The 17,309-nt window shown below is 41.2% G+C and overlaps 1 protein-coding gene across 2 annotated transcripts in view; it reads left to right on the forward strand.

Moving 5' to 3' along the window:
* Positions 1–11,393, forward strand: part of jag2b (jagged canonical Notch ligand 2b) — a 43,594-nt gene extending 32,201 nt beyond the window's left edge. For both annotated transcript variants that reach the window (XM_003446258.5, XM_005475079.4), the window contains 14 exons: positions 1,456–1,618; positions 1,711–1,872; positions 2,035–2,148; positions 2,306–2,419; positions 2,588–2,701; positions 3,927–4,043; positions 4,277–4,304; positions 4,814–4,899; positions 5,720–5,833; positions 6,995–7,110; positions 7,507–7,755; positions 7,850–7,981; positions 8,203–8,353; positions 8,474–11,393. In XM_003446258.5, the coding sequence (XP_003446306.1) occupies positions 1,456–1,618; positions 1,711–1,872; positions 2,035–2,148; positions 2,306–2,419; positions 2,588–2,701; positions 3,927–4,043; positions 4,277–4,304; positions 4,814–4,899; positions 5,720–5,833; positions 6,995–7,110; positions 7,507–7,755; positions 7,850–7,981; positions 8,203–8,353; positions 8,474–8,994 (2,181 nt within the window). In that variant the 3' untranslated portion in view covers positions 8,995–11,393. The remainder of the gene's footprint in view (positions 1–1,455; positions 1,619–1,710; positions 1,873–2,034; positions 2,149–2,305; positions 2,420–2,587; positions 2,702–3,926; positions 4,044–4,276; positions 4,305–4,813; positions 4,900–5,719; positions 5,834–6,994; positions 7,111–7,506; positions 7,756–7,849; positions 7,982–8,202; positions 8,354–8,473) is intronic.
* Positions 11,394–17,309: the final 5,916 nt, after the last annotated feature.

The raw sequence follows: 17,309 nt of genomic DNA on the forward strand, positions 1-17,309 counted from the left end.
GGGGTGATCTAAGCGATCGCCAAAAAGTCTGGCTAGACGCAACAAAAATAAATTATGCAATACTTCTGTGCTCTCGCCTGCTGCATTAACAATGACTTTTGTGCTCTGGACAGCACAAGCAGTTAACAGTGATGTTCTGCAGATTTATTACCTTCAGACGTGATTCCCTGACCACACACGCGCAAATACTAAAGAAAGAAGTCTGGCCCTGACACTTAAAATAAACTGTGTGTGACCACAAACTTCACCAACCCCGTTGCCCAATTCCATCTCCCTTTTTCAGCACCTTAAATGGCAACGGGTTGCAACCCAGAGTTTATGCACAGTTATGCTCTGTTTATATGAACTGAAAGATTTTCTGTCCAATCCCAGAAATGCAGTATGTATGATGGCTGAAGTTATCACTCTGACCTCTAGGCAGCTTCTCTGTGTCAGAGGATTTATATTTATGTGTTCGCTTGTCTCTGCATGATGTGGGACCAGCTTCATGATGGATAGCCGCTCTTTTGCCTGCTCAGTTTCGCATTCTGACTCCTCTCAAAATAATCTCGAACGATAACGCAGGGCAGAGATGTAAAACCAAAAGCGTGGATTCTGTTGATGAGCTTAGTGAAAGTTTCTGAGGCTTACATTGCTGGTCCACTTACTCAGTTTGTTCTTAATAGCAGAGGCTTGAGCCAAGCTAAGCTGCTCACCTTCAGACTGTCCTTACTCCAGCTGGCCTGATTGCTTTATTATCATAGCCAGTTTAATGTGATGATAATGTTTTCTACCACTTAGAAACTCTTTTGTCCATAAAATGGACTGAATGGACTGATTCTTACATAGCGTGTTTCTACTCTCCCAGAGTGCTCAAAGCGCTCTATACAACATGCCTCATTCACCCGTTCACACCCACTCATACAAGCACTTCCTTCTATACTCAAGTGCAATCTAACCAACATTCATACACATTTATCGGAGAGCAACTTGGGGTTAGCATCTTGCCTAAGGATTTCTATTTGGCATGCAGACTGGGTAAGCCAAAGATCGAACCACCAACCTTCCAGTCACTAGCTGATCTGCTTTACCACCCCACAATTCATGAGCGCTTGTTGATGAAAACTTTGCTGAGTGTACTAAGTCACACCAGTTTACTGTGTTTTTTGCCGGGGCTTTTGTGTCCAGCATCAGGCTGTTAGTTTGAGGAAGCATCCTCAACATTTGTGCTTGTGATGACCTGGTGAATACAAATGGACTCTTTTAACATATAGTGCTTTAGATCATCTTGGTCTCCACCATCACCTGAAGAAGATACCTGGCTGTGTAAAGATGATGGATTACTGAGTGATTTTTTTTTTTTTTTTTTTTTTTTTTTTTTTCTTCAATCATTGGTCTTGTAATTGCAACACTCTTTTTAATGTGTATATTTCGTTTGTCCTTTTTTCCCCCCTCTCTTCTCCATTTTTTCCAAAGATTCCAAGCTCGTCATCTTCTGATGCCTGTGATCCAAACCCTTGTGAGAATGAGGCCAAGTGTCATAGCATGGAACAGGACTTCTACTGTGCGTGTCCTGAAGGCTACGAAGGAAAGATGTGTGAACGGCTCAAAGAGGATTGCCAAACCACTCCATGTCAAGGTGGCTAAAGGAATCTGCAGTGGTGAAAAAAGGCTGGAATAGATCGATAATATAAGAAAACACTAAACCTGAAACTTGTTTGTTTTTGACAGCTATTGACAGCTGCAGCATTGCCGTTGCAACCAATGACTCGGATGGCATACAGAACATACCCTCCAATGTCTGTGGTGCACGAGGACGCTGCATCAGCCAGCCAGCCGGAAACTTCACCTGCGTCTGTGATCTGGGTTTCAGTGGCATCTACTGTCACGAGAGTACGTAGAGACTTGAGCTTTCAGATTCTGGAGGTGCTGTGTGCTCTGTAATTCATTTTTGAGTTGTTTTTCTTTTCTTTTAACCCTATCAGTATATCAATATATACATGTCATATCATTTTCTTTCTTTTTTTTTTTTTTTTTTTTTTTTTTTTTATTAAGATATTAACGACTGCATAAGCAACCCATGCAGAAATGGGGGGACCTGCGTTGACAGAGTGAACTCATTTCAGTGCGTTTGTCCCGATGGATGGGAGGGCAAACTCTGCGACCACAGTGAGTGATTCCCTGCCAGTCTGTGTCTTTCTTAAACACAAAGTCACGGCCGGTTTAAAGAATCTGCCGGCACTGCATTGCTTTGTACCAAACACGCTACAGTTTATGCAAAAGTGAATGAAAGACTTGAATCATAGAAACCTCCCTCCTTCCTCAGACGTCAACGAGTGCAGACACAATCCTTGTAAGAATGGTGGACAGTGCATCGACCTGGTAAACGACTTCTACTGCAACTGCACCGATAACTGGAAGGGCAAGACCTGCCATTCCCGTGAGTTATCTACCTATGTGTTAATGGGTGTGTTTATGTTCACGGCTCCCAGTAGTTCCAGCACCACCTTTTGTGTATTTTTACAGCTGTGAAACTGTAAAATGATGTCTACATTTATATCTTTATTGGATGACACAAATGATTGATTCATTCATTTCTTCTTGCTAGGTGAGCGCCAGTGTGATGAAACCACCTGCAGTAATGGAGGAACCTGCGATGACCACGGTGATACCTTCCGCTGTGCATGCCCACCTGGTTGGGGAGGAAAGACGTGCAACACAGGTGAGGCAGAAACTGAATACGTTAAGGTTTAAAGAAGTTGATGGTTGATGGTGTGGCTTAGTTTTACGGGAGATTTTTGTACAGTTGTCAGAAATCTAAAAACTTGTTTACAGAATGCTTTTCGCTCTGCTTTGCCTTCACTAAACAGACGATGCATGGACCAATCATGACGGCTACATTTGTAGTTGCTGGGAGCTCTTAATGCTTTTCATAATGAAATGGGCCGTTTCCGTCACTGGCTTAAATTGTCATTAATGGTCACAATGCCAGGCCTAACCTTAACCCTCTGAACAAGCTGAGAAATGTGTGTGGGTGAGGCTAAGCCAGAATAATGCTAATGATGGATTCAAGGATGAAAAAGGTTGACTGTTAATCAGCCCAGATTTTAAACCAGCTGCAGTTCCTTATAGGTGAATAAGTAAATGTCAGACAGTTAATCATTTTAATAAGAAGGTGGCACGAATTGCCGGGAAACATCCACTTGTAAGATGTATTCAGTTTATCAGAAACTTTTCTGATGCTTTATATTACTGACATTATTGTATTTTAAAACTAAGTGTAGGAGACAGAGCATGATTGTCTTTCACTCATAAACCTTATGGTGGGCAAACTTGGAGTAATGGATGGCATGTCTGTTGGCCCTTCCTTAAAAAAAATTTTTTTTTTTTAAAAGTGGGAAATGAAAATTTATACCAAGTGAGCAAAAGTACCCTTTTTTGCAGTATAGAACCCATTATAAATATCTGAATAGCACTCATGAGAGACCAAACGGTTGACCTTACATGATAACCTGAGGGCAGTAGCTACACCACCATATGGAGTGGATGATTCAGACAATCCAATATGGTATTAGCCTTCCAAGGAGGACCTCCCTGAGAGCTTACTTACTTTTAGCTAATTTAAAGGCTGGCTGGAATTAGTGAGACAAGCATGTCCCAAATTACTTCGCCTTTCATAAACACTCAGGTAACAAGTAATTATTCAAGCCTGTTGCTGTTGCTAAAAATGGTAAAATGATGATTAATATAGGCTGGTAGAACATAAAATAACTGTCTATACGGACTGTAGGATAAGTTTATAATGTGTAAGAAACCTGTAACCTTATTCCCAGTAGTTCAGTATCACCCACTTGCTCCCCTGCTTGGAATCCTATACCTGTGTATGTGTTGCTCTTTTGGATTTTGACAGTCTAGTGCACCTCGTGACTCACTCTCTCTTTCCATAGCTAAGAACAGCACATGCGCCTCCAGTCCTTGCTCTAACGGAGGGACTTGTGTGGGAGGAGGCGATACCTTCACCTGCATCTGTAAAGAGGGCTGGGAGGGCCCCACCTGTGGACAAAGTAAGTTTTTCTGTATAACTTTAAATATAACTGACAGTAAAATCACCATAATTGTGTTTAGGGTGTACTGTTTTTGAAGTAGAAGTGAAATCTGTATTATAAAGTTTGCATATATGTATATATATATTACATGCATAAAAATAATAGACTTGAGTCAATTCAGATGGGGGGTAACATGCCACACGTATGCAACAAAGATGATATATAACTTTTTCTTTTCTTTTCTTCAACAGATACAAACGACTGCGACCCTCATCCATGGTATGTAACATTTTTCTTTCCTTGCACACCTCCCTGGCTCCTTCATCTCCACGCTTTACTCAGACCTTACAGGCTAGAGGGGTGAAGGGCCACTAAAGCAGTGGAAGTTGCCCTTAAATCAAGCCTCAAAGGGGCATCTCGCAGAGGAGGGGGCTCAAATATTGAATAGGACAGTGAGAAGTGGGAGTTTTGTGGGGAGGACAAGAGTCCCACCTACCCTGTGGTGAATGCAGGTGGGGGGTAGAATGGCAGAGGGGGTGTACGTGTCCATTCTTTCCGTGCGACCTGGGGGGAAGCTTGGCTTTGAGGAGGAATGGAAGAAGGCCTGATGAGAGGAGGGGAGGGGAGGGACTGGACACACCTATTAGCATTTGAAAGGTGGAGGCTTGTATTGATGGGTTGAACTGAGTCTTGTGACACCCCCCACAAAGGCACACAATCGATGTACTTTGTTGTAGCTGGAAAGGATGTACGGTCTCATCTAACTGTCAGTTTCTTTGCTCCCGCAGTTACAACGGTGGGATCTGCGTGGACGGAGTCAACTGGTTCCGGTGTGAGTGCGCCCCCGGTTTCGCCGGACCTGACTGCAGAATCAGTGAGTGATGGCATGAGGTTATGATGAAACAGATTATAGATGTGATGGCTAAAACCAAACACAATGATATTCCTGATGAGAACATGATTAAGAGGATTGCTACATGGAACGGGGGGGCAAAAAGTAAAGGGCGTGGAAAAAGATGGATGTATTGACACCTAAATGTGAGACCGAGACAGACCCTTCTCACTTTCTCTTAGTCCTTTAACGCCTTGGGGGTCAAAGGTCATCCCTCCTCCGTACTCACACAGTCACATATTCACACATCGAAGACAAATAACCCAGTGACCCCGAAATTCTTCTTTTCTGCTCCTTTGTTTTGGCCGGATAGCCTTCACCTTTTTTCTGGGGCTTAAATTTGAAAATTCTCATTCAGACATGTTCATGTGAAATCTGGGTGACAATGGCCTGGGGTTCCCACTGACACGGGAGGCGAGGCTTTGTGGTTTTTATTTTGCACTTTTTGGAAGTTTTCAGTTTTCACTGGCTGGGTTTTTTGTTTTGTTTTGTTTTTCCCCTAAAGCATCGAATGTGATTGATAGACATGTATGGTTGTGAGGGGGGAAATGTACCTGTTATAGTTATTTTCTGTCTTTTTGAATTAACTTTGTCTGTAGAACAACATTTATTTAACAATACACAGCCAATGGTGACTGGTTGCAAAAAAAAAAAAGGATAAGAAAAGAAGGCAGAGTCTTGTTTTAAGATGTTAACTTTTTACCAGTAGACCAAGGTACTTGCAACATCAAGTTTCAGGGAGCTTGGAAGACTTGTAGACCTAACTAATGGTTTAACATTTTGTGTTTTCCTCTTTCTGTAGACATAAACGAGTGCCAGTCTTCACCCTGTGCCTATGGAGCCACCTGTGTGGATGAGATCAATAGTTTCCGATGCATCTGTCCGCGTGGAAGAAAAGGAGCAAGATGCCAAGAGTGTAAGCACGCTCAAATTTAAGTGATTTCAGGATGAAATCGCCTCCTGCCTCTACTGTGGTCTTTGTGTTCAGGGTTTAGAAGACTTACATTATTGGCTAAAACCATGGAGTATCTTAAAAACAAGAAAAAAAGTGTGCATTAACCCCTTAAGACCTACCGTAGAACCAAGTCTGCCAGAGCTTGTATTATATTTTTACATGCTGTAGTGCCATTTTTGGGAGCATTTCAAGTTGATATACATCAATACAACCATTATAGCCCAAATTTTAATAATATGTATGCATTAAGTGCATAGTAATTACATAAATTGCAAAAAAGTGCAATAAACTACAGAAAATGAAAATCGTTTTTGTTTTTTTAACATATATTTCTGGTTAGAGAAATTTAAGAGGCTTATCCCTCAAAACTGCAAATACAAAATAGTTGCACAAGATAGTTTTCCATCACAGGAAATTTATTATGAGTGTCTTTATAGTTTTTTATTTTTGAAATACACCAATTTTTATATACTGCAGGAAAAACGAAAATATATATTATGATGCAAATTTGCAAAAAAACAGTTTATTTTGATGCACATGCTGTTTCCAGCAGTGCAATTTGAGTTCTAAGCATCCCAGAAACGATACAGAAAGTCAAAGATAACTTTTAAAAACACCAGTATAGGCTCATGGGACATGCGATAGTTCGCGCTGATGGACGTAGGAAGTGTTACGAACAGCTGATCGGATCGGCAAAACGTGTTTCTGGAATATTATGTTTTTGTTGCTGCAAGTGCTTTTTATGCAGTTTTTGCAAAGTTGTATGTGAAAGGAAATCGTGACCTAGGACAAGCTGATGGCATAAGATCTAAGTACAACTCCTCCGGTTTCATATGCAAAAAAAATTATTGCGCTAGCTTACGTGGTTGCAGTTCTACCGGGGTTTAAAAATAGTTATGCAAAACGGAGCGTGCCCGCTCCGACCAGCTTTAAAGGGTTAAATGAGCTGCAGTGGCACAGTGGTTTAAGCAGAGGGCTTTCACTGTCTGGTTATGACATGCAATTACGTATGTCGTTATCTACTGCAAGGGGCTTAGACCAGAGAGGAGAGCTGCAGGGGGACAGCTGGAGATTTTAAAACTGTTCCATAAGTTCATCATGGTTCTTTCTTCCTGTCTATAGTCATAGGCATTGGGAAAACTTGCCACTATACTGGGCTGCAGTTTCCACATGGAAGCCACTGGGAGGAGGAGTGCAACAGCTGCCATTGCCTCGATGGCAAGGTGGATTGTACAAAGGTAAGAGACTTAATTAACATCAAAACGGTGTAAAAATAAGAGCTCATCGTGTTTATTTTATACCTGGACCCTAAAGTTAAATAACAGTCTGTGATTAGAGTTGAGCCTTCAAGGTACTCTTCTTTAGCACCTCTGAACAGATTCCAGGACTATTTTTAGATGGCTTGATTTATGTCCTGTAAATAGCTTTTTCATTCTGCGTCTTTGTGTTCACAATGGATATTAAATTCAAGGGTGTCCAGAGTAAGAATATTTCCAGAAGCATGAATGAAAATGCTTTTATACGAAGTCGTACTCCCACATGACATTTTAACATAGCTTAAGTGACGCAAGAAAGAAATGGCAATCCGAATGTTGTCTTACATCTAAGTGAATATTTTGACCTTGTGACACCAGGTGCTGTGTGGTCGCCGTCCGTGCCGGCTCGAGTCATCGGGCCGTGACCAGTCCTGTCCAGCTGGACGAGAATGTCTGCAGCATAGCTACTTCACCTGCTTCTCCCCCCCTTGTCATCAGTGGGGGGTTTGTTCAATGGTTGGACCTCCACCTCCACAAGCAACCACCAAGTGCCAGCCAAACAGCGGCCATTTGGACAACAGCTGCGGCCGCATAACACTCGTTTTCAACAGAGACAAAGTACCGCCGGTGAGTAATCAGCCACATATCGTTTTGAACCGTTTAAACTACTTTTTGTGTTGCTTCTGATTGATGTGTTTTGGGTTTTTGTGTTTATCTACAGGGAACAACAGTGGAGAATATCTGTTTTGAGCTGAGGTATCTTCCTGATACTAGACACTTGGCAAGAGATCGCACCCTTCTCCTTCTCTGTGATCTCTCTCATACAAATCAGGATGCTGTAGAGGTGGCTATAGTAAGTAAAATTGAATTAGAGTGGTGATCATTCCATTGCCTTCTAAAACAACCTTATTGTAGCTCATGCTGGAGATTTTACCAAGCTTGATTGACACAGATTTATGGGTGGGGGCATAAAATACACAAACAGCCAGTGCCTACCATACAGCCCAAGTGGCGCACTCAAAAGATGTTTGGTTGGGGCTTCGTGGTGTCTTATCTTTTTGATTTGGTTCTCAGTCTTTCCATCCAGAGGATTTACCTGACCACAGTCTGATCCAGGAGACAGCCAGTGCCATTGTGGGCACCTTGTCCAAGCGGCACAATAGCACCATAATGCTGGCAGTCATTGAGGTCAAAGTGGAAACCCAGGTCATGCGTCCTTCAGTGGGTAAGGAATGATTAACCACAATGCTTTCTTAGGGCTACCGATTTTCAGTTATTGCTGACGTCACTCTCCTATCACTGACTTTGCTTTTTCTACAATTTCCTTCCATTTTTATGTCAACAGATTACCTGGTGCCTCTGCTATGTGTCGCCTTTTGTTTGCTCTGCCTCTTCTGCATCATTGTATGTGTTTGGTGGACACGCAAACGGAGAAAAGAGCGCGAGAGGACCTCCCGATCAGCCAACGACGACAGCGTCAACAACCAGTGGGAGCCACTGCGGATCGTTGTGCGACGTCAGCAGGAGCAGCAGCAGCTGAAAGAAAGCAACAGGGAGGCCGAGCAGGAGCGCAAAAAGCTCATGGGCCCCTCCTGTCGGACGTACGATGAGGAGGAGGAGGAGACGGAAGGCGAGCTTGAGCTCGAGGAGGAGTGCGGTGGAGCAGAGGCGGGAAAGCAGCTAGTTTATAAGTACTCTAAGACTGCAGTGCGGCCCAGTGGAGGAGTGATCTGCACCATGCACAGCTCCAGTTCACCCCTCAAAGCCCCCCACCGGACCCCAGGCTACAGTCCCAAAGACAACCGCTGGAAAAATGTCAGTGCGGTCCTGACTGGTCAGAAAGACCTCAGAGACTATTGTGTATGAGAGATATATATATAAACAAATGAGTTGCAGTGTGGAAGCAAGAGAAGCTGCAAGGCAGTGACTATTTTTAGTTTGGACTATTTTTGGAAAGAAAGGAAAAAGGCTTTTTGTTTATATAAGCCATTGTTTGCTTCGTTTTCATGTTTTCGTCACTGTCACCTGAAGTGATTTTTGATTCAGGAGGGCTAGAGCACAGTGAACATCCTTTTTTTGATTCTGTTACCTTATTTTCCTTTACATGTACACAGAAGGAGCTGAGATGAAATGATATTTCAGGAGGCGAAAGAAGCTTCTTGCAATTTATGTTTATGGAGTTGTTGGTAAATGGTGAGTCACTGATATGGATTGAGGAAAAAAAAAAAACAGGCTGTATAATGATTTTATTTTTGTTTGTTTTGTTTACAGATGATTATGATTTTGTTAAACTATCAGTGGGCTCCTGTTCAGTGTCTGTTGGGGCAGATACACATTAAAGGGAGAGAAAGGGAAGGGTTTTATACAGACATGGACTGTTGCATTCAACATTCATTCAACAGGGGAAACCCTCCCTTTGCTCTAGTTTCCTTCCAGCTTTGCCCACCTGTGGCCGTCACACGCCAGCCTTACCAAAAACACTTGGCCTGGAGGGGAAGAGGGGGCAGAAACCCCAGTGCCTACTATGTGGCCTTCCTTGTTTTTGTTTGTTTGTTTTTTCTTTTCTCCTGTCTCGTTTTCTTGGCTGAAAGCTCTGTTTGACGATTTTTTGCAGTATTTGAGTTGGTAGCAAGTGCCTTTCTAAGAGCTGCGTTCAGGCTCCAAGTTGCGCTGCCCAGTTTGACCTCCTTGTTCTCAAATCTCAAAGGGATCTGTGTACATTTAGACTTCAATTTCACAGCAACGCCATTCAAGGTATTTGATCAAAGCAGAAATGAATACTCTGTACATACATGTAAATACTAAAGGAGTCGCTGTGTATATTTGAAATAAGTAACTTAAAAGACAAGTCACACATTTTTATTATTATTATTATTATTATGATTAATATTATTTTTATTTTTTTTACAACGCCATTCCTTTTATTTAATGCCAGTCCAAATAGGCAGGTTTTATAACACTTAATACTCAGTCCCGCAGTTAAGAGTTAGGAACATTTACAATGAGGTACCACCTATGAAGGAATTTATGAAGGGTTTATAAATGGTTTGTCATGGGACTGTTTGTGTTGTTGTTGTTGTTGTTGTTTTTTGTTTTTGAGGGGGGGGGGGTAATATGTGTTTTGAAATATTAAAAAAAAGTGTTGTGTTTTTTTTTTTTTTTTTTCACCATTACATTATGTGATAGAATAACTTTCACAGGGCCAAGGCATCACTAGGCATCCTGTTCGTGTCATTGATGTTATTTTGGCTCTTTTCGGTCTAGCATGTGGTCTCAATATCAGCTTCCCTTAGTGTTTTGTTTTATTTGTTTTTTTTAGGGGGGTGTATACACAATTGGCAAAGTTAGAAGTAGGAAGCATAACCTGGATGTTTTATTTTGTAGGAAAATGTACTATAAATGGTTTAATTTTGTTCTTAACTGTTAGTCCTAAGATTTACTTGCTATTTATTTGAAAGTGATGTAGAGAAAATCATATTGCTATTATGGTCAAACCACCCTTTTGCTTTCTTTTTCATTGCTGCTTTTTTTTTTTTTTTTTAAAGCTGCCAATACTATAGCCTTAACAAGTTTCCAAACCATTTATAAACCCATCACAAACCCTTTTATTTCAGGTGCCTTAATGTAACAACGCATTGTTTGTGTTATCAGTGGTCGTGTTATGTTGTTGGGGTTTTTTCTTTTTTTTTCTTTTTTTTGTTGTTCCACTATTAAGGCAGGAAAGACATCTTGTGGTGTACTGTGGTGTGCTTTATTCGCTTGAGTAAAGTGCACTGCTGTCACTTTACTGTCATGGAGATTTCTAAAATAAAACACAGATGGATGGTTTAAAAACAAAAGAAAAACCAGTCCACTCTTGGCAGTTTAGAGTGTTCTGAATGTGGATGTTAGTAGGTCAAATGTGGACATCTTGCATTAGCATTAGCTTGGTTTAAAGGCTTTAATGAAGGGAACAATGTTTGCAGATGCAGATTTTTCTTTGCCGTCATGCAAATGTGTTTTAAGTTACCAACTCAGTTTAAACAGTTTTACCCCTTTTCATATCATGTCATTGTCTCGAAACGCCATTGTATTTCTGTAAATGGGACACAGCAAAATAAAGAATTAAAGATGCATCACTGCTGGTGTTAAAAGCTGAATATGCATATTGTATACATTTTATTGTACAAGGGACATGCGTTAATTTTGTACAAAGCAAAAAGGGTGTTTCAGTGTTTTAAATAATCATCCTACCTATTTATTAAAGCAGTTTTGACACACCGTGATCACGCTTGTAATATTTGGTTTACAGTGCAAAATCACCCCAAAATATTCACATCGAGTGAAAATTGAGCAGCAACATTTAATGATTACGCACATCCTGATTTGTCTATTTTTATTTTTTAAATTAAATCTTGCCTTATACTACAGTCAGTCTAGAGAAAATGCCGGTTGGAGATAGTGGGACACCCAAAATGTATGCAGTTCTACAGTGAACCTCTGAAATCATTGCCCTTAAAATTGTTGTTTCAAAGACGGGGACCAGATAAGCAAGCACTTGCAATCAATGGCTGTCCTCAAAACGAAAAGGTCAGTCAAGGTGGCAATAACATGGGAATATGATGGAGTCATCGGTATACACAGAAATTCACACTAACTAGTTCCATCCAGATAGAATGTCAGATTTAAAATAGAAACTTAAAAGCGGGAATACAAACCAACTGGCTACCACTTGAGCCTTGTGATTGAAAGTGGTTGCCCAGAGGCCAATTATTGAATAGTTGTAGTTCTTTTGGGAGCAGTTCACCCTGTGATTTTGCATTATTTGTCCACAGGGATAAAGACGGAAACACAAAGTGGGCAAAATAAGCTGCTCACTAAATTGACTTCTGCTCAATATTTGTATATGTATTTGTAATGACACAATGCAACCTGTCACTGCTAGCATTTACCCCACAACTGTGATCTTCTGAATGTCTGCAGCACTTGCCCTTGCCCTCATCTGTGTGGTCTGCGAAGGACCTGGATCGATTGATCCAATAACCTCGCCAGCCTCCCCGCCGTCCTGTCATCACTCATGCTCGCGCCACACCAATAGAATCTTGTCTCCTGCTCTGGGCCGATCTCTTCTCTGCCAATGGGAGACTGGCGTGATCGTCCAGGCCACATAAGGATGTGAATGTTTCATGAGTAATGTTATGGGGTGGTGTGGGTGGGACAACTTTTTTCCCTCCTCATTCCCATGGGTAGCCCCAGCTGGTGCTAATGGGACCTTCCTTTGTCGGAAAAGCCAGATCAGCTTACAGTTTCGTAGGAGTGATGGTGTTATAGTGGGAGAAGGGAAGTCAGCTGATTATGTTTACGGATATATTAATATATAGATGACTGTATCATTTTAGGAAGGGTTTGGCTGGTCTTAGGATAATTACATCCTGTAAAAGAGATCTGGTGGACATGAGTAACTGATATCAGAACATGGTGTTTAATTTCTGCAGAAATACTGTCTGCAGTTCTTGCTGCTTATAGTAGTATGACTCAGCATTTATTGCTTTGTGCTCTAAACAATTTGTTTGAGCATGGCCATGCTCCTCCTGCTCAGTATAAGGTCCTTTAAGGGGGGGTATCATGCTTTCCATCTCCATATTTTTATCCTTGGACTCTAGTGGAGTATCTTTGGATAATTCACAGTTCAAAATAATCCATATTTAATTTATACAGTTAGGACTTGGTACAGTTTATTCTCTGTATGAAATAAGCTGGTTTCTCTGGTCACATGTAACATATGCATGCACCATCAAGCTAGATCACACTTTAAGTACACCTTGCTAATCTAGGCTTGGACCACAGTATGGTTTGAGAAATGTCTTCATACGTGATGGCATGAAGGTGCTGAAAACATTCCTTAGAGATTTTGGCTCATATTAACATGATAGCATCACACAGTTTCTGCGTATTTGTCAGCTGCACATTCATGATGTGAATCTCTCGTTCCACTACACCCCAAAGATGCTCCATCAGATTGAGATCTGGTGCCTGTGGAAGCCTTCACCAATCTGAAAGTGACTGCAGTTCGAGTACAATGAACCTAAACTGGTTCAAGAAACCAGTTTGAGACAATTTGACGATTTGTGACCTTATCCTGATGGAAGGAGCCATCAGAAGATGGGTACACTGTGATCCCAAAGGAAAGGACGTGGTCAGCAACATTATGAAAATGGGCTGTAACATAAAATAATGCTCAATATCCTCCAGTTCATTAAACCACATCCACAACCAAGCTGAACTGTAGATAAAAGGCAGGATAGATCCATGCTTACATGCTATTTATGCCAACTTCTGACCCTACCATCCGAATGTCACTGTCAATGTCATTATGGTGAGCCCATGTGAATTTTGGGCTCAAAAGTTTCCTATTCTTAGCTGATATGAGTGGCAACTAGTGTGGTTCTTTGCTGCTGTAGCCAATCCGCTTCAAGGTTGGCTATGTTGTGCATTCAGAGATGCTCTTCTGCATGTGTTTGCATGTATGTATCAACAAGGCATTTTCTCACAGGGAACTGTCTCTCATTAGATATTTTCTATTTTGAAACAAACTCTGTAAACCCTAGAGATGGTTTTGTGGGACAATCTTTGCAGTTTCTGCAGATTTTCTGGTGAAAACAGCTACACCATGTTCAAAGTCATCTTTCTTCTCCATTCTGCCCAGTTTGGACTTTGTTAGGTCAGCTAGACCAGGTCTACAAAGTGCATTGGGTTTCTGCTACATGATTGCAGCTGAACAAGTGCCTGGTGAGTGTATAGATGACAGAAAACACAATTTGGTTTAGAAGAACTTGACTAGTCTTCTCAGAGGCCCATCCAAAAACTGGGAAGCTGTCACTGAGCTAGAGATTGATTAATTCTCTTTGTCTTTGAGCAGTGATTGAGAACAAATCCTTGGAACTAGGTTCCAATATCTTGTGGAAAATCCGAAGCCTAAAGAGTGGAGGTTATTATTAAAGCATGCATACGTTGTGTAGCTCTTACTGTTAGGGTGCTTTCTTCAGGTGTTATATTGATGGAATCTTGGATTGACTCGATCTTCTGTACTTACATCCTTTTCAAAGTCATAAGAGTCCCAGCTAAGAACTGTGAGATCAGTGACGGTGTCACGCTTACTGTAAAAAATTTAGCCATGTGGCATTTGTCACTCCACTTACATGCACTTCCTTGTAGCTTTGTTCCAGCTGGGAAAAGGTTAGATTAACAGGAAACCAAATTTCATTTAATCTAGTCTGATTAAGTCTGTTATGTATATAGTCCAGCATTCTGAATCACAAATTTGCCATTAGAGAGCTTTTACAATATACTCTGTAAAATGATATTTGCTTGACCTACATTTAATCTGTTTCTGCTTTTAATGCCAACATCAAATTTTTAAGTCTAATCTGGAAGCATACCAATATTTATTTATCGCTGTTGCTTAGTACAAGGAAGTAGGAGTGTGATGCCAAGTTGCTTTTGTGACTGTCGGCATCAATACCCCCCACATACCCCAGACTGCATCAGGAAACTGACACCAGATTCCAAAAGTGGCTCTCCACAACAGCCAAGGACATTTCAGTGCTGCATTTGTAAACACGTAGTACTACTACAGACAGCTCAAAATGGCTGAAAGGATTCACAAGGGACATAAACAGCTAAATATTAAAGGTCACGACTGCTTTGCTTCATTAATTCAGAGGAGGTTGCACACTCTTTTATAGACACACGCTCCCTCTGCACACACAGGCAGACTGACTAAGTCTGAGATGGTATTTTTTTCTGTTTGCTCTGCTCGCTGTAGCTGCTCTGTACATCTGTTGATGTGGGTCTTTGGGACCATCTGACAGTAGAGGCAGCTGGGTGACAGGATTTAAGGCTAAGCCCCTCGTCCCTTTAAACACACATACACACATAAAGTCTGCTCACACGTACACACGCTGAACGTGGCCCTTATTGGACATCAAGCTGGCACGTGCTGGTGGACAGCGGGGTTGCAGCTGGCACTGTGGGTTGTTTAAGGCAGGGAAACAAGCAACAGTGTACTGACTGAGTCTGTGTATGTGTGCTGGGGGAGTGGTGTGTTTGCTGGCACTGCAGGTCTCTTTTGGCACTGCAGTAACCCCGACACGTACCCTCTGCACCAGAAGGCGGGGAGGGCACAGTCTTGGCAGAGAGGAGGAGATGGCTGGGGCTGCAGGAGCGCAACAGAGATCCATAACAGCTTTTCTGGGACAGCTGTTTGATGTGTGTCTGTGTATGAATGCCATGCATCTAGATAAACAAAGATTAAGATGAAAATTAAATGATTTGTAGCTAAACCTTGCATTTACACTGAGACAAATAGATAATGAAACAGAGACAGAGGTTTCATCACTGAAATTTAAACTGATTCTTAATTATAACTATTTCTAATATTGATCAATCTGATGATCATTATCTCAAATTCATAAATATATAAAAATTTCACATTAAAGGTAAAAGGAAACAGGATTTTACGGAGTAGAAAAAGTGATAATAAAAAATTCTCAATTTTGATTGATTAAAATTCTATTTATTGACTAATAGTTTTAGTTCTAAGCAACACTGTAAGGTAGATTAGCTACCTATCCTCAAAAACAATGTTACTTGTCCTCAGGGGATTGTGTGCGTACATAGATATTTAAATGTAAATCATTCTTCTTCACAACCATGGAAGCAATTCAAAACAAACATGCTGGATTTTGCAGGGTCAAAGGAAAGGTCAAGAGGCCAAAAGAGGATAAACAAACTGTGAATTTTAATCTACTTCCCTACCACAGTCAGCAGCCACTCTTGTACATGCATGCTCATGCAGTGGCTAGATGCCAGTGCATGCACAGCACTTGTTGGTCAAATTGATACCTCTGGTTTAAACGTGTTCATTAGCAACTGGCGGTGAAAAACAAAGTGCATACATTAGACACGCATTTATACGGAGATGAAGATGGAAACACTTATGGTCACTGTGCTTTTTTGAGATCTTGCAAAGTAGTTTTCCATCCTACTGTATATTTGCCTCCACATATTCCATGCATGTCTGTTTGTACACGCTCAAATGACAGTGTGCAGTGTAACTTTACACTCTGCGCAGTGATACGCAAGGTCAATTTGCACCTCTCCCAGCCCAAGAGACACCAGGGAGTGTAAAACACCCTCAGGAGCTACTCATGAGCAAGTTGCAATAATGTACAGTGCAACGAATATCAAAGGTTACTGGCAATACACATAGTAAAGCAGTATGGTGATGTTTTTACTGTTGTGGTCACAAGTTTACCTACACTCATCATGGGCAGAATTGTCACGATAACTTTGGGATTTTAGTGGCTCTCCACTGATATATGTTTGAATTTATTTTGGATTTTCTCCAATCCACACAGAGTCAAAAGTATACATGCAGGCTACAATTTAAACCTACCAGAAATGGAAGGAAATTTGTGTTTGGTCGATTGTTTATGTTATTCATTTATATAAAATGTATTTGTTGGCTGAGCATGTGGCATCGGGGTCTGATCTAGTTCAGTCAAATGTGGTATACTTGATGCCAACTGACCACTGTAGCAGGGTCCTTGCTCACAGGTGCTGCACTAATCAGGCACCTGCTTCTCCTTACCTGGGGTACTAGAATCTTAAAACAACATCCAATAGCTAGCTAAGCTTTTGGGCAACGGCAGAAAAGATTTGGCAAGTTTTAATTGGCACAGCCCACATACTAAACTTGGCTGTTTTCCTTTAGAGATGTAGCACTATTTAAGGAGAAATAAACAGGCTTTCCAGTCATATAAGAGTAATTCCCAAGAAGGATTTTACAACAAAGAAATAATCAATCAAACACAAATTTCCTTACTTTTTGCTAAGTTTTAAAACCATTTGGTGAATAACTGACTGAAGTGATGTGATTATGCAGTATTTAGCACGGTTGCCCAACAGCATCAATGTTCTGGGTTTGAACCTGCTGGCTGGGGCCTATCTGTGTAGAGGTTTTTACACTAGAAGTATTTGCTTGTCTGCCTTCACACGCATATGAACTTGAGTGAAATCCCATTCTTAATCCATAGGCCTTAATATGATGTCGGCCCACCCTTTTCAGCTATAACAGCTTCAAGTCTTCTGTGAAGGCTTTCCGTGGGGTTTTGCAGTGCATTTGTGAGGTTAGACACTAA

This window comes from Oreochromis niloticus, linkage group LG15 (assembly GCF_001858045.2).
Source record: "Oreochromis niloticus isolate F11D_XX linkage group LG15, O_niloticus_UMD_NMBU, whole genome shotgun sequence".
NCBI classification, from domain to species: domain Eukaryota; kingdom Metazoa; phylum Chordata; class Actinopteri; order Cichliformes; family Cichlidae; genus Oreochromis; species Oreochromis niloticus.